We start from the raw sequence: 23,409 nt of genomic DNA, 5'->3' as shown, positions 1-23,409 counted from the left end.
GACTGTTATCCATTGGTAAATCCCTATCTCTTGCTAAGTAAAAATGAGAAACACAGCATGAAGCCATTTTTTACAAACCGCAGCCTATAGAACTGCCTCTGCGGGCTCTAAGGCTGTAATTCCAGGAGAGTAGACTGTCTCCCTTTCTCCCATGATTGGCTGGTGGTTTTGAACTGCGGAACTTCTGCTGAACAGCCCAATGTATAACACATGAGCTACCAGGCTCTATGGCACTCAGCGCCAAATCAACACTATCACCCTCTTGGTGTCGTGTGCCGAATACGTCAGCTTTATGACGTTGCCTTTCAGTGATGATAAAAATAGGTTATCAAGGATAATATTATTTGATTAGAAATAAAATATATTCCTAGTTAGTGTTCCTTAGAGTCTGTGGAAGAAGTGTCAGTATTTTAGACATACAGTTTCATGTGCACCAAGTAGAGAGCAACTAATCCACTGAATGACAAAACTAGAAAATGTAGAAAATGGTAATGTTCCATGCATTTAAAACAACTAAACTAGGTCAACCTTGGAAAGCATGTCATGTGGGCATATTTAGGCAAATAACTGTAATAAAGAAAAAAGTGTAATTCTTATCCAACATAAGATGGCTTTTCTTTTTCTTTTTTAAATGTAGGCCACAAAATAGTAGCAAACTATACTAAGTGGTATAGGGTTTCTCTTTTTCTTAAGCTTTTCTTCTGTACAATTTATTGATTGATTCTGATCATTTTATTGAGGGCTCTTACAATAAGATGGTTTATTGAAGGGTTTAATACTCTTTAAAATATTTTCTCCATTGTTTGTGTCTCAACAAACACAAATTTGTTTTGCATAGTTTAAAAAGATTAAAAGCCCAAATTCAGGACCTCGGCTCTAGGGGAAGACTTTCTCTGTTGGCCCTTTCCACAGTCTCGTGGGACTCGCCCTGTGTCTTAGTACCAAGGCTACCCAGTGCCGAGGAGGGGCTTAGTGGGGGGACTTCAAGACCAAAGGACACATTTTACTCCCAGTTCTTCTTTCTTGCGATAGTCAGGGTCCCCAAATATTCCTTCCCTTAAAATACTGTAAACTTTACTCTGAAATTATCTTAATATTAAAGTTTTCATACATCCCTTTCCTTAGTCAGTAGAAAAGTGGTCATTGGTTCAGTCTATGTCTGAATTGTCGCCAATTTTAAATTACAACGAGACATAACAAAGGTGAGAGGACTATTTTGGAATATTGCCTGTCTGAATCCCACGGGCGTTCATCGGTGGACTCAGAGTGTGTGCTTACCTCGGACTTTAAAATACTTCAGGTGATTTGCTATGGCCTCTGCGATGCTTTCTTCCGGGCAGATTTTCACTCCATGAGCAAACAGGGCTGACCGCTGCCTTCTAACTAGCCAGTGCCGATCAACTTCTCTGTGATCGAGCGGCCGTTTCTTTTCGGGAGATAGAGAAGGATCTGTGGAGGCCGAGTCCGAGGGGAGGAAAGAAAATGCAGTCCTGGGTTCTTGGAGCTCCTCCGGAGACAAGGAGGCTTGTGCTGTGGAGTGAAACACAAGGCGGCTTCTGATGGGAATGTGAGACAGCAGGAAAGGGAACCCTAAGCACACTGGCGTTAGTGCAACCGGTGGACTTTGGAGTCAACGCTCGGCTTCTACACATACACACATCCCACTCAGATTCTACACATACACACATCCCACTCGGATACTACACATACACACATCCCACTCAGATTCTACATACACACATCCCACTCGGATTCTATACATACACACATCCCACTCGGATACTACACATACACACATCCCACTCAGATTCTACACATACACACATCCCACTCGGATTCTACACATACACACATCCCACTCGGATTCTACACATACACACATCCCACTCGGATTATACACATACACACATCCCACTCGGATTCTACACATACACACATCCCACTCGGATTCTACACATACACACATCCCAGCACGCCAGGAGGGAGTGTTCAAGCTTCTTTCAATTTCCATCCTTTTATTTCAAAATTATTAGTTACTGAAATCAAGCACACATCTGATTTTAATGCAAGAAATAAGGGAAAGCCAGAGATTTCAAATGAAAAGAGTTAAAACTATTGGAGTGATTTTAAACCTATGGAAATGAAATCATGTCAATTTCTGACATCTAATCACAACATAGAGCGCTGTTTTTAGAAATAAGAGACTATCGATCTACAGAAAGCTAAAAGCAAGTTTAGATAATAAATTACCTGTTAATGCTGGAAGGTTTCCTTTTATCAGGACAAATATCAGAAGACCCAGAGAAGTCTTCCGAGAAAGAGGAAACATCATCATTGGGGCAACAGCCAAAGGGGTGAAGACAACACAGTCTTAGTTTATCACCCAGGCGTTGGAACTTCTAATCTTAAAAACTGTTCAGGGAAAAGTCTAACATCTAAAGGTCTGAGAATAGAAAAACCATCCCCAAACCATTCTAAATCAGCTAAAAGTAAAAACACTGTTCTTTCAAAGGTACCTCTCCCTTGCTTAAATAAGCAATGTGTGCAGAGGGCGAGAGAGCTAAGCTAATTAGAACAGATGGGCAGAGACAATGTCTGTAATCTAGTTAGCTAAGCTCTTTATTAACACCCTCTTTGCCTTTTACCAGAAGTCTCCTTAAGAATAACGTCTCATGCACCACCTCACTGAGGTTGTACAACTTTTCTGAATTGGATTTCTTCTGTGCCTTATGATGTCTATGCATAAAATGCCCAGATGGATGATACTTTCCTACTTTCGTTACACAGAGCTAGACATAGGGCAAAATCCATTTTCCTGCAACAAGGGGCTCGAGCACAGGAAGCAGTGTGAGGCTGGCGCAGGCCTGGGCGGTGCTGCACTGTTTTGTGCAGAGGGCCGCTGTGGCTCACGGCAGCAACCCCATTGGTCTTTGTCATGAAGCCACTCTGCTTGCAAAGCTTTAAAGTTTTGATAATCTTTCACCCAAACCGCTTATTATGCCTCCTTTGTCTATAAAATGGCATGGAAAGCATAAAGCTAAATCATGGCAGAGCTGTGCTGAGGATTAGCTCGCACATAGAAGCTCTTGAGAGCGGCTGGCACATAGCAAGGACTTGATCTAACTGACAGCTCTGTGATAACATTGGTGCCTAGTGTGCTGTCAGACCTGGGCCCCAGTATTTTCACCTGTATGAGAAGTTCTTAACTAGGAAAAGATTTCGTCTATCATAATGGGATTAGGTGAAATCTCTCTATTATACAAACACATAATTTTTCTCCTCAAACTTTTATTCTATTATGTAAAACTGTTCTTTTTTTTAAACATTTTATTAGGGGCTCATACAACTCTTATCACAATCCATACATATACATACATCAATTGTATAAAGCACATCTGTACATTCTTTGCCCTAATCATTTTTTTTCTCTTTTCTTTTTTTACATTTTATTAAACTACACCTACAGAATGCAACTGGGGACTTCCAGGGCCAAGATGGCTGAATGCACACACACACAGGTGCATTGCTCGGCACCCCTGAGGAGGAAATCTGCACAAAAGAAGTAAAGGTGACCTGTGACCTCAGAGAATGGCTTGAAAGCTAAGTGCATTGAAACTTCCACGTGCTAGAGGTGAGCCAATGACAGAGAGAAAGGGGCAGTCCACTCAAGAGGAACTGGGTGCTCACTTGGCTCCATCAGCCCCAGGGGTTCCCAGCTTACCAGCCCAGAAGGGCGCCCCAGTCAGCCTCGGAGGACTCTGCCCAAACCACGCCACCCATGGCTCGGAGCCTCGGGCAGTTCCTGTCAACTGGACATCCAACCCAGGCCACAATTGGCTGGCACCTAACTCAGACCCCTTGTGACAGATGCCCCAGTAATGCCCAGTGCAGCTGGACACCTGACACAGGCCAGGAATGGTTTAGTGCCCCAGCCAAGCCCCACCCAGCTCTGTGCTCCTGGGGCAAGGGAAGAATCCAACCAATCAGAAGCTTTTAAAAACAATTTTAATTGAACTCTTGAAAATTAAAATGAAATATTCTTGTCATGCACAGTGGGTAATTAAAAGGGATAACGTGTTGACATTATCAATCATAAAGACGAGAACACCATGCAGCAAACAATCCAATGCTAACAGTTTGCAAAGCCAGATACCAAGACCAGACGACTTCAGAAACGTGCCCACCAAATGATGAACACGTGAAAAAGAAAGATATTGTGTTCACAGGGTTCAGAAAGAGCCCCCCTCAAAAAAAAGAGTCCCCCAAATCTGACACAACCCATGAATCTCTGCACCCAGAATACACGTAGAGAATAATTTAACCATGGCAATAAGGACTACAGCTCCTAAATTCCCTCCTCGTGTTCCTAGAACATCTTGTTGTTCATGTTCATTTTGCATATCCTCCAGGATCTGCTGTCAGCACCCACATGTCATTACACAACCACATCATCATTTTACTAGGCTGCCATGAGCCTGTTATCTTGTTTCAAAATCAAAAGTGAGTCCATTCTACAAGGTGAACTCTGCAGTAGACGCTCGTTACCAACCATCTTCCTGTGGAGCCAACCTAACAACAAACTGGACACGTCACTCTGTCGATGTCCTAACAAACTCTGTTGTCACTTCCTTCATAGCATTCTTCAACATTCTTACCGGCGAGACAAAATCATTATAATGATCTGCATAAGGCTGAATTGCCCACATATCTCTTTGGTCTCTGCCATATTCTATTTCTTAAATTTAATTACAAACACTTTTCTTATCAGTTTTCCATCCAAGGTAAGATGCTGCATTCCTTGCTGTTATGCAAAACCAAGTCACTTATAAAATAACTCTTTTTTTATTTTTATAAAGTAACTCTTAAGGTCTGTCTGGGGTTGGAGGCTTGGCACATGGCATATGGAGGGGAAGCAATTTCTCCGGCCATGGTGATGTCTTCTTTGTAGGACGAGTTAGGCACTGGGAAGTGCTCCTGAGGGCAAGCCACATGTTCAGCTTCCATCTATCAGTAACCTCTCTCCTATCTGGCCTCCGCCCTCTGCCCGCATAAAGCCTCCCCTCCACAGGAGCTGCAGCTATCGATGTCCCTCTGAGCCACTAAGCTCACGCCCTCCAGAACCTTTTCTAAAATCTATTTTTCCTACATCTTTTTTTTCTTATTTTCCTCATTTTTTAAGTTTCTTTTTTCTCTTATTTTTAAGTTTCTTTTTTCTCAAACATTTGTTTTTTCTATCTTGCTCCTGTCAAATTCCTTTTCTTTTTATCTCTCTGCTCTTTCACTATGAACCTCTCTTTTATTTCCATCTTTGGTCGTTGGTACCCTCCTTCCCGCCTCATTGTTGTGGACAGAGACAATTACCCTCACGAGACACCGCAACCTTCTCAACACCAACAGCTGCACAATGATGGTGTGCAGACAGCAGTCGATTTTGGTCCACGTGAGATAAAAAGCGAAAGAGGCAACAAGGAAACAAGACCTATATCCAAAGGAATGTATGAAGAAGAAAACCCCTGGAGCTGCCAGAAAGATAATTTAGAAGAAGAGATGGAGACCTTTGCAATGGATGCAGAAAGAGCTAGAGAGAACAATGTACAAAATAGAAATATTAGAAAGCTTAAACTTAAGAGAAATCAAGACGATGGATGCTCAAATAACATAATTACACAACAGTTTACAAGAACTCAGTAATATAACTGAAGAAATGTAAAGTTGATTAGCAAACTTGAAGTCAAAACTCTTGGCTCTAATCGGTAAGACCAATCAACAAAAATAGCAAAGGAGTCTGAAGAAAGCTAATAATTATGTGGGGCCCTATCAAGAGTAACAACTATGTGAGGAACCCCCCACCCCACCCCACGAAAAAACGTAATTTTTTTTCAAAGCTATGTAAATTTTTTTTAAGAAAACAAAGTACTGTCAAAGTATTCTCTATTACACTTAATACATTGGTCAAATCTGCTATTCCATTCTTGGAAACATTTTTCAAACTCATCTGTTTGGATGGCTGATAGCACCTCCCTCATTTTTTCTTCGCCTCTTCTCTGTAGTCAAATCACTGTCCTTTCATATCCCTCTTAATTTGTGGAAACAAAAAGAAGTCACGTGGAGTGAGGTCAAGTGAGTAAGGTGCATGGGGCTAGAAGCATGCTGTTTTTGGCCCAAGACTGGCACACAGAGATGGCTGTGTGAGCAGGTACACTGTCATGGTGGCAAAACCAGTCCCCCTTCTGCCACGAATCAGGCTGTTTTTGTAGCACACTGTTATGTTATCTTTTCAGAACCTCTCAATAGAAAGCTTGACTAACAATCAGACCTGGTGGGATGAACTCTAAATGCACTACAAGTCAACATTTTCATTCGTTCAGGAAGTTGGTGGAAGTCTAGAATGAGGTTCCTCATCAATTAATATTTCACCTTTTTTGAAATGAAAAAACCACTTATTCACTTGAGTTTTCCCATAGTGCTGTCCTTGTAAGTTGTGTTCAACATCACAGCAGTTTCTGCAGCATTTTTCCCATACAGGGAACAAAATTTCACAAATGCATGCTGTTCTCTTAAATTAGCCATCACAAAACAACAAAAAAAAAGAGCTATGAGTGAAACTGCTTTAACAAAAAATTCATGTGACCACAGAGAACTTTCCCAAATGACACCACTGGCTGCACTAATTCAGAGTGAGTTGCTCGAGCTCACCTAGTGGGGAAAATGTGTACTACAAAACCTCTGCCCAGCAGAGCTTTTTTCCATTTGGGGGGTCTTTCCCCTTCGTATGTTTAATTGAAGCTCCAGAACAAAAAGGGGGGAAAAATCCACAGAGTAAATTGTACAAGAATTCTGGAGGACAACTTCCCTAAACAACATAAAAGAGGAGAAAACAACTATCAAAAATTCCAAACAATATAGACCCCAAAAGAAAAACATTGTGACATATCAGAGTAAAACTTCCCAATATTTAGGACAAGGTCAGGATACTGAAAATAGCCAGGAAAAAAATAACTGTCACCTTCAGAGGAGAGCCCATAAGAATAAGCTCATAGAAATCAGCAGAAATCATGAAGGCTGAAAGGAATTCAATAGCATATATAATGCCCTGAAGGAAAACTGCCAACCAAGAATCTTTTATCCAGCAAAATTAATACTCATATATAAGGGAAAAATAAGAGTATTTATAGGCAAGAAGGAATTTATAAAACCTACACCAGCACTACAAAAAATATTAAAGGGAGTACTCTGGACAGATAATCAGCAAAAACAAACAATCCTGAGATACAAATACAAAAACGACATCACTCAGAAACCAATAGACTTAAAACAATTTTTAAAAGACACAGAAACATAGAAAGAACTAAGAAACCAATAACACAAAATGCAAAACACACACATAATGACAGCAATAAATATACCCATATCAATGAAAATACTGAATATTAATGGATGAAATGCACCAGTTAAGAGAGAGAAAGTAGTAGAGTGGATAAGAGAACAAATCCCACCAATATGATGCTTACAAGAAACACATCATAGACACAAAGACAAAACAGACTAACACCAATGCAAAAAATATTTATCAAGCTAATGGAAACCAAAAAAAAGCGGGGTGGGGACAAAGAGTGGCAATATTAATCTCTGATAAAACAGATCGCAAGGGACAATCCATCAAAAAGACAAAGAAGGGAACAACATGATTAAAGTGAAAATACAACTATAACACCTAACCATAAAAGACATATACACACCCAATGAGAGACCCTCAAAATCCAATAATCAGATTCTTATTGAGTTACAGAGAAAAGTGGCCAACTCGAAAACAATCGTGAAGGACTTCAACACATCACTCGTGAAGTAGGACAGATTACTGAGAAAAATTTAATAAACACACAGAAGAATTAATGCAATTAGCCAACTGGATCTCCTAGACATACGCAGAGCACTCTAACCAACAACAACACCATAAACAATCTTTTCAAGTACACGTGGAACATTTTCTAGATCACATGTTAGAACAGAAAGCAAGATTTCATAAATTTCAAAATATTAAGCTTTTACTATCTATCTTTTCAGACCACAATGCTACACAAATTAGAAATCAACGAGAGGAAGAGCTAGGACCAAAACCCAAATATGTGGAAACTGAGCAACATACTGTTTCAAAATTACTAGGTAATTCATAAAATAAGAAACAAAAAATTCCTTGAAACAAATTACAACATACAGAGTGTACTAAGACCTTTGGAACGAAACAAGAGCAGAGCTCTAATGGTGTTATGCATTAAGTTTTACCCCTAAGGGCAGCAGTTTAAAACTGCGCGCTGCTCCAGGTAAAAGCTCAGGCTTCCTATTCCCATAAAGGTTTCCAGTGTTGGAAATCCACTGGGAAAATTCTACTACTTCGGATTTCCATGAGTGGGAATCGATGTGGTAGCAGTAAATTTGTTTGTTTTTCTAAAGGGTAATTTATAATAATAATCACACATGAAAAAAGGGACAAATACCTAAACCCAGCATCCTCAACAACAAGAACAAGAGCAACAAAATTAAATCTTTTTTAAATTTATTTTTCAAAATTAAATCTTAAAAAGATTAGAGAAAAATAAGTGAATTATAAAACAGGAAAACAACACAAAAAGTCAGTAAGACAAGAAGTTGGTTCTCGGAAACATTAACAAAATTGTAAACCACTAACACACTTAGGGGAAAAGAAAAGTGAACGGACTGATATCACAAGAAATTCAAATGGAAAATTTTTTTAAGTATCATGAAAGATTGTACTCCAACAAACTTGAAAACCTCGATGAACAAATTTCTAGAAATGCACAATCTGCCAAAATTTGTACAGACTGATGTAAAAAACCTTCAACAAGTTCATAACAAGAGAAGAAATAAATCAAGTCATTAAAAACTTCCAGTTTAAAAAAAAAAAACAACTTCCAGATTCAGATGGGTTACCAGGGAAATTTGTTTAAAAAATCATTTTATTGGGGGCTCGTACAACTCTTACCACAATCCATCCATCTATCCATTGTATCAAGCACATTTGTACATTAGTTGCGGGATTTTTTTTTTTTGTTTTTAAGTCCAGATGATTTTACCAGGGAATTTTAACAATCATTCAGAGAAGAACTGACACCAATTCTACACAAACTATTCTGGAATATAGAAAAGGACAGCAAACTCCCAAACTCATTTTCTTTTCTTTTTTTTTAAAACATTTTATTAGGGGCTCCTACAACTCTTATCACAATCCATACATATACATACATCAATTGTATAAACACATCTGTACATTCTTTGCCCTAATCATTTTCAAAGCATTTGCTCTCCACTGAAGCCCTTTGCATCAGGTCCTCTTTTTTTTTTTTTTCTGAAGCAAGCGTAACCTTGATACCCAAACCAGGCAAAGACACTACCAAGATAGAAAAACATAAACCAATAGCCCTTACGAACATAGATGCAATGAATTCCCAACAAAATACTGGGTAGTACCTACTGGATGAAGACTCACTGAAGATGTGGGTACCATAGTAAAGTGTGATGGAAAAAAATCAAGTGGTGCCCAGCTATCAGAAAGAACAGTGCTTGAGGTGTTAAAGACGTGTCTTTAAAGTAGCAGTCATCTAAGTTAGGCATCAACTACAGTAGACATGGAAGAAGCACCTCAGCCTGTGTGACTCGAGGATTACAAATAATAAAATCCACATCTGGAGGAGGGTACAGTATCAGATTCTAAATTCTGAACACCAGTTTGCACAAGGCTAATGGATGACGATTGGAGGCCCAAATCCACTTACAGGGTTCCCATGTGTTTTGAGCCTCCGGTGAGACCCCACTGACCATAGTCTAGGGACACGAATAGCCGTGCTTCCAGACAGAGAGCACTGTAAAGTAGCTCATGGAAGATGCAGTTGGATTAAAATGTTAACTCGTTATCATTTGGTCTCCATTTTGACCCATTTCAAATTTGTTCTATTTTTTTTTCACCAACAGCCTTACATCATTTATTGTTAAACTTAATTAGGAAGCAAAAAAACAAGGAATAAACCAGATTATTTGCCAATAGAAGTTCAAGTCATCAGATGGGGACAAAATTTGAGCCTGGGAAAATGCAGCCATGCATGCCACCCTTCAGGGGGCTCCTTACAGCCCCAGCTTGGTTCTTCTCCAATGTCTTCTCTTGGAGTTGTACCTGATTTTATTACTGGTTTTCATTCGAATCCATTGGGGAATGGGCCGATTCTGCTTCTGTTTCTTGGCCAGGAATTTCTTGATCCTGAAAGTCTTATGAGACAACATGGTGAAGTCAGAGCACCACCACACTCGGGGTGGCAGAGAAACAGAGAGAGCTTGTTCTACTTTTTAAGATTTTGTTCTTCTATTGAGATTTTTCTTTGTCATTGTTTGGGTCTTTTTTGTTTAGTTTCATTTTACTTCTTGATTTTGTTTCATTGGTTTTTTTTCTGTCTATAAAATTGAGAAGAGGTAAATATATAGAGACAGTTACTGGATTAATAATTACCTAAGTACATGGCAGGGGATGTTGGGTGGGAATAGAGAACTAACAACAATGATTAGAAGAATGAAGGAAATTTCTAAAATTGTGGTTATTACACAACTCTTGTTAATTTCATTAGACTATTGAATTGCATGATTGGTTACTTATATGCTGATAAAAAATACTGGCCAGAAAAATCCAACAACGTATCAATAAAAATAAAACAAAACCACACACCATTGATCAAATGAGACTCATACAAGGATAGTTTAACAGAAAAATAATTAATATAATATACCACATAAAACTGAGAGTAAGAACCATATGATCATAGCTATGGATACGGAAAAGGTATTTGACACTATCCACCACCCATTCCAGATAAAATCACTGAACAGAAAAGGAATAGAAATTTCTCAACAAATAAAGATCATATGCACTATACCAATGACCAAGATCATGCTCAACAGAGAAAAACTGAAAGCATTCTTCTTGCAAATGGGAACCCAAAAAGGGTGTCACTTATCACCACGCTTACTCAGTATTACACTGGAAGTCTTAGCCAGAACTACTAAACAAAAACAAATCAAAGGAGAAGAGAGAAGCAAAGAAGAATTTAAACAAACCAGGGTATCCTGGATGATTTACTATCTGGAAAGGTGTATGTCGGGGGTGCATCCTTCCCTCTACCTATTCACTCTGTAAGCTGAGCAAACAAGCCAAGAAACTGGACTAGATGAAGAACTTGCTTGACATCAGGATTGGAGGCCTACTAAGCACCTTGAATGCGCAGGTACACAACCTTGCTTGCTGAAAGCAGGGACGGGAATACTTGCTAATAAAAATAAATGATTGCAAGTAAATGTACAGAAAACAGAAATACTCAGAACCACAGATAAATGGAGAAAAGATAGAACTGGTGATTTTATCTTGCTTTGATCCACAACAGTCCAACAACAAAAAAATCTATAGGTGTCAATTTTTATACCTATTCCTCGGGTTATTTGAGGCACTGATTCCGAAATATGCATTGGGTAGACCGCATCATTTTGTTTCTTATACATGGTTGTACTTACAAAATTTGAGTCTGCTCTTTAAAAAATCTTTGCACAGTAGGGATGTCATAACAAGAGTTCTTATTTGAATGGGAAATTTAGGTAAATAACTCACTTTTTTGTGTGTGTATAATGACCTTTGTTTCACAACTATTCATCTACTTCCTTTCTTAAAATGCACTCTGTTTTGCACTAGGATCTTGTACCTGTGCCCTTTCCATAAACTTCGACAGATCTTAGAGAATGAGTCGTGCATATCTGATATTGCACGAGGTAAAAAAAAAAAAAGTGGGGGTGGTGACAATGATTTCCGAACACCTTCACACTGTGGATATTTTGACCAGAAAGAATTAAGTGGATCTAATCAGGGACTTAAATAAATCTCTCCAGGAAGTCTAAATTGCTTGCCTGCAATCTACAGAAAAACGTCTGCCTGGAACAAAATTACTTTTCATCAGAAAAAGATGTTCTGCCATTCTTCACTGAAGAAAACTTAGCATGGTGCAAGGACATCGGGACCCTTATGAAGAGGATCGGTCTTTCAAAACATGATACAAATGAGTGGCATGTTTCCATCGACAGTATGAAATGTGTTCTTTTAATGATAACAAAGACGGTTCTCTCCCAATTGGTTACCCCACCAGGATGAAAGAGGAATACACGCCCATCTCACTAATCTTGGAAAAAATTAATTACCCAGAACATCGATGGGTAGTTTGTGTAGACTTGAAGAGGATAAATTACATTCTTGGTCAACCAAGTGGCTACAAATTATTTATAACATTGTGGTGAAGTAAAATCTTAATACGGTTCTTCTACCCATGTCTCCACAACTTCCACTGAGTGGCTGGTGAGTCTGAGACAAGGTGTGAACCACAAATAAGGGGGGATCGGTCAGTCTTGCCACAGCCCTGGCTGTACAATGAGGCACCCATGAGCCAGAATTCCTGGACCACCGAGGAAGAAAACCCACTAGTGGAACATACTGAAGACCCTCCCTTTAAGTAGGGTGGGGGGTACAGAAATTATGATAATTCTTATCAGAAGAAATTGAAATGGTTCATGTGTCCATTTCTCCTGTTACACTATGCATGCCTCAACGGCTCCTATTCTTTATTTGCACCTCACAATATGCCTGCTAACTAGACGCTCAAAATGTTTCCTCGATCAAGATGGAAATTTATTTTTCAAATTGAAATAGGAAAAAAAATTAAGTTAAGCATTAACTCATCAGATAGTCACTAGACTTAAAACTCATGGTGCTGAGGAAGTAGAAGACATAAGTACCAAAATTGTTGAACTGTTGGTAGGCGGACCATCATGGTCTTGCTATATCAATGCCCTTTATGCTGTTAAGATATAAATTATTCCGGCAAACCTGTGACTGACACAATAAATATATTGTAAATTTTTCCTGACAACCAACTCCCATTGTTTGTATAAATAGCATTCAGCTACAAAAGGACTGAGTCTGTACTCATGAATAATTCAGGTACTGCGATATGGAATTAGCCTACATTGGCCCAATATCCCTCTCTCAACAGTGCTATAAAAAATAAATACCAGGAGCTAATCAAAGATTATATTAACGGAGGATCTTTATGCCCCAAGGGGAGTGATCAAAAAGACACTGTACCATAAATTAACAAGGAAGCTTTGAAAGGAAACAAAGCAAACAAGCAGAGATCCAGGAATGGCTGTTGGACTCGCAAGAAATTCTAGTTCCAATGTAAAAAACAATTTGTTCTTACATTATGGACCTGCTCCATACTTGCCCTCAGGAAGGAAACACAGAAGGAAGAGGAGCTACAGCAAAGTGTGGTGAAGAAATCAGATGGTGCCCTAGAGTCTGGGGTCTGAAATGCTTGTTTCCAAACCAGCAGTCGTCTAAGTGAGATGTCAACTAAGTCCCCATGGAAGAAGCACACTAACATCAGACACGGAAGGATTGTAAATCTTATCATCCAAAGCCAAATAGGGGAATAGTTATCAGCACCTGAATTGTGAGAGTCTGCTTTGTGGAAGGCTATGGATGACCGTGGGAGCCCAAGATCCATTTGTGGGATCTACCAGGAAAGAAGCCTCTGATTTCTCTCTAGCCATATAGTGGCATGGGAAGAAGTTGGTTACCAGAGTGCATTGGAGAGATACTGTAGAAAACCAAGAGTAAACCTGATTTGAACAGTTAAAACCTAGACCGTTGATACCCCACCCCCGGCCCCCAATGCACGTTAGGCCTGAGCTGGTTTTCAACATTTTCTGTATTTTTTTGTGTTTGTTTGTTCATTTTGGGGTTAATTTCAGACGTGCTTTGTCATTGGGGTGACCCTCTTGAATTGTTGTTGTATGTCTGTTTCTCAGTATAGGAAACCCAGGATTGATATACTATAGGGACAGCCAAGTAGAATAAGGGTTTGGGGGGGCTGGTGGAGGGGGAACGGAAAGGGAGTGCAGGGGGGTCAAAAGTAACTGATGTCAGTTCAAGAAGGTAAGAATTTTGCTTTGGGTTTTACTAAGCCTTTTTTAATGTTTTATTGGGGACTAGCACAACTCTTCTCACAATCCATCCACCCATCATGTCAAGCACATTTGTACATTTGTTGCCCTCATCATTCTCAAAACATTTGCTTTCTACTGGAACCCTTGGCATCAGTCCTCATTTTTTCCCCTCCCTGCCTGCTCCACCCACAAACCCTTGGTAATTTATATTTTGTCATGTCTTACACTGTTTGATGTCTCCCTTTACCCACTTTTTTGCTGTCTGTCCCCCATGGAATGGGGTTATATGTAGATCCCTGTAATCAGTTCTCTTTCCACCCCACCCTCCCTCTAGCCTTCCGGTATCACCACTCTCACCACTGGTCCTGAGGGGTTCATCTTTCCTGGATTCCCTGTGTCTCCAGTTCCTATCTGTACCAGTGTACATCCTCTGATCTAGCCAAATTTGTAAGGTAGAATTGGGATCATGATGGTGGCGGGGAGGAAGCATTTAAGAACTAAAGTTGTAGGTTTCATCGTTGCTACACTGCACCCTGCCTCAACTCCTCCCCACAGCCCTTCTGTAAAGGGATGTCCAGTTGCCTACAGATGGGCTTTGGGTCCCTACTCCACACTCCTCCTCATTCACAATTATATATTTTGTTCTTTGATGCCTGATACCTGATCCCATCGACACCTCGTGATCACACAGGCTGGTGTGCTTCTTCCATGTGGGCTTTGTTGTTTCTGAGCTAGATGGCCGCTTGTTTATCTCCAAGACCTCAAATGCTCTTTTGATAGCTGGGCTCCATCAGCTTTCTTCACATGTGCTTATGCACCTGCTTTGTTTTCAGCAATTGTGTTGGAAAGGTGAGCATCATGGAATGCCAGTTTAATAGAACAAAGTATTCTTGCACTGAGGGAGAACTTGAGTGGAAGCCCAATGTCCATCTGCTACTTTAATACTAAACCTATAAATATATACATAGATCTGTTTCCCTATTATCTATTTACATATGTACATGCCTGTATTTAGACCTCTATAACTGCCATTTGTCTCCTAGCTCTTTCCTCTATTTTCTTTTACTTTCCTCTTGTCCCACTATCATGCTCAACCTTCATTTGGGTTTCAGTAATTCCTCTCGGTTACATTGCACTTGATCAATCCTTACCAGGCCTCTTACACCCTCCTCACCATCGATATTTTTATCACTTGTTGTTCCCTTGTCCCTGGGTTTGTTAACACCACTTCCTTTCCTCCACCTCCCCCTCTCCCATGTGCCCCAGAACTGTCGGTCCTGTTGTTATCTTCTCCAGATTGTTTATCCCGCCTATCTAGATAGACCCACAGAAATAATAATATGCACAAAAACAAGGCAGAGCAAAACAAAGCAACAAATAAAACAACAAAAATCCAATGACAAATTAAAAAGCCTGTAAATTAGTTCAAGGTCTGTTTGTTGACCTTTAGGAGTGTTTTCTGGTCGAGATTGATGGGGTGCCACACTGTAACCCCAGTCTATTTTTGCTAAGTAAGCCAAGCTCAAAAAGGCAAGTACAACATGAGTCCACTGAGGTAAGCTTTAAAAAATAATGCAAAAGGGGCACAGGGAAAAAGCTACTGTATACAAACATTCCTGGGGTGAGGTCCAGGTAGTATGGCAGTGGCCAGACCAAATCCAGGGATACATATGGTACCCAACTAAAAAGAAGGTGGGGAAAGGGAGAAAAGGAAATGGGTAGCAGGGGAACAGGACACTAACCCATCCAAGGGGAAGGGTATTGTCTTTATCTCCACAGGGAAAGAGGGACCAGACTTCAACCCAGTGCTACAAGATGTGAATGTAACATGCCGGCATGGAGTAGGGAACCAGTGGAGAGGTCTGAGGGGCCGGCCCCAACCCAACTATGGGGACACCTGCCCCTCCCCCCAGAATAATTCACTTCAGAGAGCAGCACTGAATCTGCAGCTCATGGAGAGGGACATGTCTGATCAGAGCACACGGGCGCAAATGGAGAGGAAGAAAGAGTGGGGCACATCCTGGTCCATCAAGCCGTGAGGATGATATCCTTGCTCAGAGCAGTCAAAGCACAGAGAGGACCATAGGGCCAGCCCCACTACGAGACATCACATCCCTCACTGACCCATAGCGCTACAGGGAACAACACTGGAGACACAGTGTGCGAATTGCGCCCGATCTGATCTCACCACACTGAGGAAATACACCAAGGGTGGGCAACAGAACAGCAAGGGGAGCAGATCAAGGAAGTCCCAAGGGAGTGCCAAAAAGAATGTTTTGAAATTGATGTGGTAGCAAATATGCAATACCACTTGATGTGATTGAACTTTGGAATGATATCTGTATTAACTCCCAATGTTTTTTTAAAGGACAAAAAATGTCACTAGGTAGCATCCATTATGAAATTTTTCATGATCACTGTTTCCTTTTTTTTTGGATTCCAAATCAAACATGACTAGATTTATTTTAAATAACACATTTTAAAGCACATCTGAACAATCAGTGATAGTTGCTATAAGAACTCTTAGTAATACATCTGTCTTAGTCTCATTTGGTACCTTAAAAAGTGACCTAATCAAAATAGCGATCTGAGATTTGCTAGGCATTTCATATCAAGGCCTATAGATCAAAGAGCAAAAAATCGTATCTTTGTAAATGAGGGTGGGTACAGAGCGGAGACCCAAAGCCCATCTGTAGGGAACTGGACACCCACTTCCAGAAGAGTCGCTGGGAAGAGACAAGCCAGTCAGGGTCCAGGGTAGCAATGATGAAACATAACTTTCCTCCCCTCCCCCTTCACTATTATGATCCCAATTCTACCTTACAAATCTGGCTAGACCAGAGGATGTACACTGGTACAGATAGCAACTGGAAACACAGGGAATCCAGTACAGATGATCCCATCAGGACCAGTGGTAAGAGTGGCGATAGCTGGAGGGTGAAGGGAAAGTGGGGTAGAAAGGGGAAACCGATTACAAGGAACTAAATATAAACTCCTCCCTGGGGAAAGGACAACAAGTGAGTGAAGGGAGACATATGACAAAATAATAATAATTTATAAACTATGAAGGGTTCATGAGGGAGGGGGAAATGGGGAGCTGATATTAAGGGCTCAAGTAGAAAGCAAATGTTTTGAGAATGAAAATGGGAACAAATGTACAAATGTGCTTGACACAGTGGATGGATAGATTGATTGTGGTAAGAATTGTCTGAGCCCCCAATAAAACTATTTTTAAAATAAATAAATAAAAGTTTGTGGCAGCTGTTTTGTAGAGTCCAGTGGAGCAAACTTTATAGGTTTTCTCAAAGGACTGGACTCTCACTGGGCTTTTTATTTTAATCATTTTATTGAGTGGCTCATACAACTCTTACCACAATCCATACAGGCATCACATTAATTGTGTAAATCACATTCGTACATTCATTGACCTCATCATTGTCAAAACATTTGTTCTCCACTTAAGCCCCTGGCATCAGCTCATTTTCCCCCTCCCTCCCCACGACCACCTCCCTCATAAACCCTTGATAATTTATATATTATTTTGTCATGTCTTACACTCTCCGACGTCTCCCTTTACCTAGGAAGGAGGTTATATGAAGATCCCTGTAATGGATTCCCCTTTTGCACCCCACCCTCCCTCCACCTTCCCTGTATCACCCCTCTCACCACTGATTACTGTTTCTTAAGAAAAAAATTACACTTCAATCTAATGAATTGGAAACATGTTTAATATAAAATATTGATATTCTCAAAGCACTATTTCCACAGGAATTTAGGAAAATGAGCTTTAAACAATCTTCAAAACATGATTAGGGGCAGTGGTATCTTCAAAGACATGGACGAAACAGAGAGGAAATCACAAGATGCCATATACACTTGTACCCTAAGTCAGATGCGAAACATAAACATCACCTAAAAAGGCACCCCCATGTGACACAAATAGGAATGAGTGATGTCCGTATGACCATGTTTCTATGAAAACTCCAGCACACAAATATTTTTAACACTATAAAGATGGTGACGAGATTACTAAAGGTTTAAGACACTGAGCCTTAACCACAACCTCAATGCACATGATTATTAAATAAAATGTTCAATTTATAGCCTTTTCTTAAAATGCCTTTCTTTTACTGCTTTGTATCCTTAGAATTTAAATTAGACGCTTAAAAACAGAAGATTAAGATAATATTTTTAAAAGAACATCCTTCTTATAGAGAAAATATTATGTAAGATCATATATCCTGATCCTTGATCATGATCAAATATTCCTGATAACATGAGAGTAAATCAGAAAGCTCTGAAGTGTTTAATCAGATCTATGATTAAACCACCATGATTACATGAATTCAGTAAAGCAATTGCCTGAAAAACGTAAGCTCTATGTGGATCATAGATCTCTAAAAACGACAATTTTGAAATATGAGAAGTGAGAATAATCTTGCTTTGCAGATGAATACTAGGTACAATAGCTATAAAATTATATACTTAGTTCTAATCATTAATAAATAAGACTTTGGGAAATCTGGGGGGGGTTGGTTAGTTATGAGGACACCAAGTGTATCTTTTTTATGTATAGAAACTATATATATACATATATATATATATTTGGAATAACACAGAAGTGAGTATTTACAATGAGTTGACCAGCTACGTATGTAATTTTAAAAACCTACTGTAGACAGCTACACTTTTTCCTTTCTTTCTTTACTTTGTTTCTTTAATTTCAGAAAGAAATCGATTTTTTAAAACTCCAGTTTTTTTGGTTTATTCCAAACTTCACCTCCAGTGAACTAAGCAATACCCTCATTGCCACATGATGCGGAGAGAGACTGGGGCGTGGGGAGAGGAGCACCGAGCAGAGTTGGGGTTCCACTGAGCTCAGGAATATGAAAAGCTGCATTGTCAAAGAAGGGGTTCCCATCTTCCTAACATGAAAGTCCTCTTTCACACGATACAGAAGGTATGCCGTAAATGGCATTTTCTGAAGCCTTGATAGTCAATTCTTTAAAAAAAATACACAGTATTCATGCTTGAGCTGCAAAGAATAGAATTACAATATGATGTGACTTGTCAACAAATGTGACAAGCACTGGGGCTGACACCAGGAAGATCCTAACTCCCTTCAACTCCCAGTCATGTGTAAGTACAGATCACACAGCTTAATTATGTACAAAAACATCGCCACATTACATGCTATTGCATAGTCCAAGCATCTTCACTCAAAAAATATGAAGTATTTATGGAATTTTAACTTCTACTGAGCAAGTTCCTCTGTCACCCTACACCCTCCCCATCTATGAGACAGCAACAATTCTAATAATAAAGTGTATGTATTTTAAATCACGTCCAATGATTCATGAAACTACAGGTTAATTTTCTTGTGACTTGGCTAATGCAAATGCTGGTAAGTGGCTTTTCAGTAATCTTCTGGAGCATCTGCTTGTGGAGATTAACTAGCTGCTGCTGCCCTTCTGCTGCTGTAAATGGAGTCTCAAAATGAGCTCTCGAATATCTTCCCGTTTGGTCTTGATCACATGACGCGGAAACCACTTCTCCAAATGAATTGGAAGTTCAAAATTAACAATAGGGTCCTAGGGAGAGAAAAGAAATAATGCAGTCATTTTAGCAGTAGCATTTTTATTTTGTTTCAACTTCATTTCTGTAAGAAACCTGAAACTGTTCAGTTAAAACCTGAAACTGTTCAGTTAAAACCTGAAACTGTTCAGTTAAATACATATATATTTAAATATATTCACCTATTCAAAATATGTAATTCACTACAATCAATTTAAAACCATTTGAATTAACCTTCTAACTTCTGAATATCAAAATGAAGTATCACACGTTCTGCTATGATGAATGTTTAAGTAAATTTGCTCACACAGTCCTGGTAAACGGGAGTATAATGCAGAAGAATCAGGTTGCTTGAAAATTTTTGCAACAATTATTTTGAAACTATTAAGACGGTTAAAGAAAAGTTCTATAAATATATGAAGAGCAATAGATAAAAATAGAAAATTCTGCATAAGTACCTTGCTCGAGTGCAAGAAATTTAGAGTTTTCAAGAACCACTACATTTTCCACTATATTAAGCTAGGAGATCTACTAGTAAACATCAAGAATATGCAAAGATATTTCCTTCTGTATTTAAAATTTAATAAAGGGTTAAAGAAAGCTGTCCATGGGTCATGGTTCAATTTTGATGAGGCTATTAGAAAATGGATGTTATAAGGGCTTATAACTTGAATGAAGAAAGAGTCACTGGGTAAAAGAATGAACTGTGATTCTATAAACAAATGCCACGGTAAATGTAAGCATATTAGCTTTATTAGAAAATTATTACTGTTTAGGTAAGTTTCTATGCAAAGCTCCACATGCTTTCGTGGTTTGCGCCATCCTAAGCTACTAAACTGGTGTAGACAATTGCAAAATGCAAGGGTGGGTTCTCCCACCCCGCAGGCTACAATCTCTATGAGAAGTATATTCCATAGGACGAGTTTACATAAAGTAAGATTATATAACAGACCCAAAACAAGTTAGACAATACAGAACTTGAGTCTTCTGAAAACAACATCTAGTATCTTTGGAGATCATATATGGGAACTGGAATTGTCACCCTGACACAAAGGAAGGGAAATCTGATATGTAACTGTCTCATATGTGTATCATCTTCTACTGCATAGTATCATTCCTCCTCAATATTAAGAATGCTCAAACCTCTATCTGTGCACTGTTAACTTACCCTCACGTTTTTTATAAGTGCCTTTAAGCACTTTCCAAGCAGTCTCCTGGTCAAAAATAAAAAAATACTCTGGTTCCTATGTTCAAATTCATAAATAATACTACAATGATACAGCAATGAACTGACATTTCACTAAGTGTGATCCCTTGCCATTTTAAATTTCTTAACATCCTACATCCCCATCTCCAGTGAACTAAAAACACCACCTCTGGCTGTCAATACATTGATCCGGCTTCTGGTTAGCTAGGCTTCTTAAATATTTGTCAAACCAAGGGCCTCCCCCACTATCTCTCCTCCCTGCATTCCTTCAGGAAACCCAGTTTCACGTCAATCAGATGTTTGAAGGCTTCATCCTTGTCTCAGGCTCTCCTCAGTTCTCTCTCTCTCTCTCTGATCTACAATTTGCTGTCATCCTCGGGGCAAGTTCGCTAATCCTACCTTCTGCTTTATCTAGTCTGCTATTAAATCCACTACGTTTTTACTTTCAGAGATATCAGCTCTAGAATAGCTACTACCATTTATTCTGTTAAGTGGATGCGAATTCCATCTCTTCGCCCTCATTGTTTATCTTTGCTTCTATTTTTTTCAAATGTATTAATCCAGTCATTTTAAAATTCTAATTTGAAGGCTCTGATTTAGATATTTAGATCATCTGTGGCTCTACTTCGTCCATTTCTCTTTTAGGCTTGCATGGTCTCAAGTAACAGTTTTCTTAGCTTGCCACATAGTTTGATTCTGGTGGTAAGTGTGAGTAAGCAATGTCTTTGGAGCATCACATACCTTGAAGAAGCTTTCCACGTACTGCAGTAAATACACTCCACAATCACTACTATTGTCTTGCTTGGGGACTTTCGGGCATAAGTCCACCATGTTGGTTTTGTTAAATTCACGATGAGTTTTTCGCTTCACTTCCCACTCGACCTCTAAATACCTGAAATCATCAGTAAAGTGACTCAAGGAGAAATCTCTACAATTTGCAACAGTTTCACACAGGTGTAAAAACATGAGTTGTCAAACACATTATCTCAGACAAATATCCCAAGGCTACTGGACACCTTAACAATACAAATAAATTATGCTATGTGATCTTTCTTTTTTTTTTTTTTGCTATGTGATCTTTCACAGGCGGTTTTAAAAAGAAAATTGGAATTTCATGAGAGCTAGACTTTTGCAACAAATCAACTACTTAGTCATTTATATTACAAAGTAAACAAAAAATCAATTTTAAGACTTTCACTACTAAGATTGCTGTTACAGACCATCATAAAATACAAAATTATCCATACAATCACACAAATGTACAACGATAAAAATTCTAAAAAGGGCCTTATTTTTTCTAAAGTGGTATGAAAATGCATGTAAACAGTTTTTCGGGAGAGATGACTTGTTTATTTAAATCATTCCATCTCCCTCCAAATGCAAGTGTAGGATCATTTTGCTGGTGAGAGCGCCGCGGGCAAAGGCTAGCAGTGTGGCCTGTGTTGTCAAGAAAGTGACTCGGCTTCGGCTTCAAGAGCCTTCACCTTTGCTCCAGGGCAGAAACATCTGAACCAGGGGTGGGGAACTCAGCGCTCAGGCCACCTAAGGCCCACCAAATCATTGATGCCAGCTGAAGTCCCACACCTCGTCCAGCTATCACGTTAGGCGGGAGTCGGGGAGAGATGACACAGTATCAGCTCCATCTTCTGGAAACTGATAGGAGACATGTGAACAGATAACGGAGGTTACATTGTATGCTGTCAAATAAACCTGTGAACTCCGGGCTTCAGGAGTTTCCTATCGGCAATAATTCGTGATACTGGCACACATCGATAATATTAGCAGTGTTCTGATTCTCCAAGAAGAGGCACGTGGGACTCTAGTTGTTACTTTCCTGGACTCTGTTGTACACAACTCTCCTCTTGACGGACTCCTGACTGGCTCGTGTGGGTGTAATAAGCCACAGCCATTAGCTATACCGCGTCCATTTGTACAACAGCTCTCGTCACACTGTACGAGCCCATCCAGTGAACTAGCAAACTAAAGGTGGTCCTGAGAACCCTCCGAACTTGCAACTGGTATCAGAAGTAGGGCAGATCTTACTGAAGACGTCAGCGAGATGGCGGGCAAGGCTGACACACTACACTGGTCATCTACAACAAAAACACGGGAGCAAGTGAAACGTAGGGAGCTATTCCTGGAACCATGACTTTCAGGTACGGCCATCTCGGAACTTTAACAAGGCAGTATTTTATTAAGACAGCAGCCTGACAACACAACAGTCCACCCACAGACATGGGACCGTCTGCTGTTCCCCAGGACGTCCTGGTGACTAGAAGCATAGCCAGTCCCCAGCCTTACCCACCTAGTGGCTGATTAACACCATGCTCTGCCCCAGGTCAGACCTTTCCCTCAGGAAGCAGGATCCGGGTGCGCCTCCCACACATAGGAGGGCGCCAGGACTCTGCCACATCAGACAGCACAACATACAGCTCCCAGGCACTCCTGGGAGACAAGTACTCTTTCCACAACCGGCCGCCTCTGCCCCAGCTACCCTAAATGCCCCAAAAAGGTACCCTGACCTTAGCCACCCTCTGAGCGGACACGAACTACTTCCAGGTCAGGAGGCCTGGTCACAGGCC

The 23,409-nt window shown here is 39.9% G+C and overlaps 2 protein-coding genes and 1 pseudogene across 7 annotated transcripts in view; all 3 read right to left on the bottom strand.

Moving 5' to 3' along the window:
* Positions 1–2,335, bottom strand: part of IMPG2 (interphotoreceptor matrix proteoglycan 2) — a 113,560-nt gene extending 111,225 nt beyond the window's left edge. Inside the window, exons 1-2 of the mRNA XM_075542609.1 lie at positions 2,251–2,335; positions 1,279–1,530 (exon numbers count right to left, since the gene is read on the bottom strand). Coding sequence (XP_075398724.1) covers positions 1,279–1,530; positions 2,251–2,335 — 337 coding nt within the window. The remainder of the gene's footprint in view (positions 1–1,278; positions 1,531–2,250) is intronic.
* A 2,031-nt stretch (positions 2,336–4,366) lies between these two features.
* On the bottom strand, positions 4,367–11,556 carry LOC142440677 (pre-mRNA 3' end processing protein WDR33 pseudogene; annotated as a pseudogene).
* Positions 11,557–17,756: 6,200 nt separating this feature from the next.
* SENP7 (SUMO specific peptidase 7) overlaps positions 17,757–23,409 on the bottom strand; it is a 155,739-nt gene continuing 150,086 nt past the window's right edge. For all 6 annotated transcript variants that reach the window (XM_075542603.1, XM_075542606.1, XM_075542604.1 and 3 more), the window contains 2 exons: positions 21,569–21,719; positions 17,757–19,637 (listed from right to left, as the gene is read on the bottom strand). In XM_075542603.1, coding sequence (XP_075398718.1) covers positions 19,500–19,637; positions 21,569–21,719 — 289 coding nt within the window. In that variant the 3' untranslated portion in view covers positions 17,757–19,499. The remainder of the gene's footprint in view (positions 19,638–21,568; positions 21,720–23,409) is intronic.

This window comes from Tenrec ecaudatus, chromosome 2 (genome assembly GCF_050624435.1).
Source record: "Tenrec ecaudatus isolate mTenEca1 chromosome 2, mTenEca1.hap1, whole genome shotgun sequence".
Classification (NCBI taxonomy): domain Eukaryota; kingdom Metazoa; phylum Chordata; class Mammalia; order Afrosoricida; family Tenrecidae; genus Tenrec; species Tenrec ecaudatus.
This window is presented reverse-complemented; position numbering and strand designations above follow the sequence as displayed.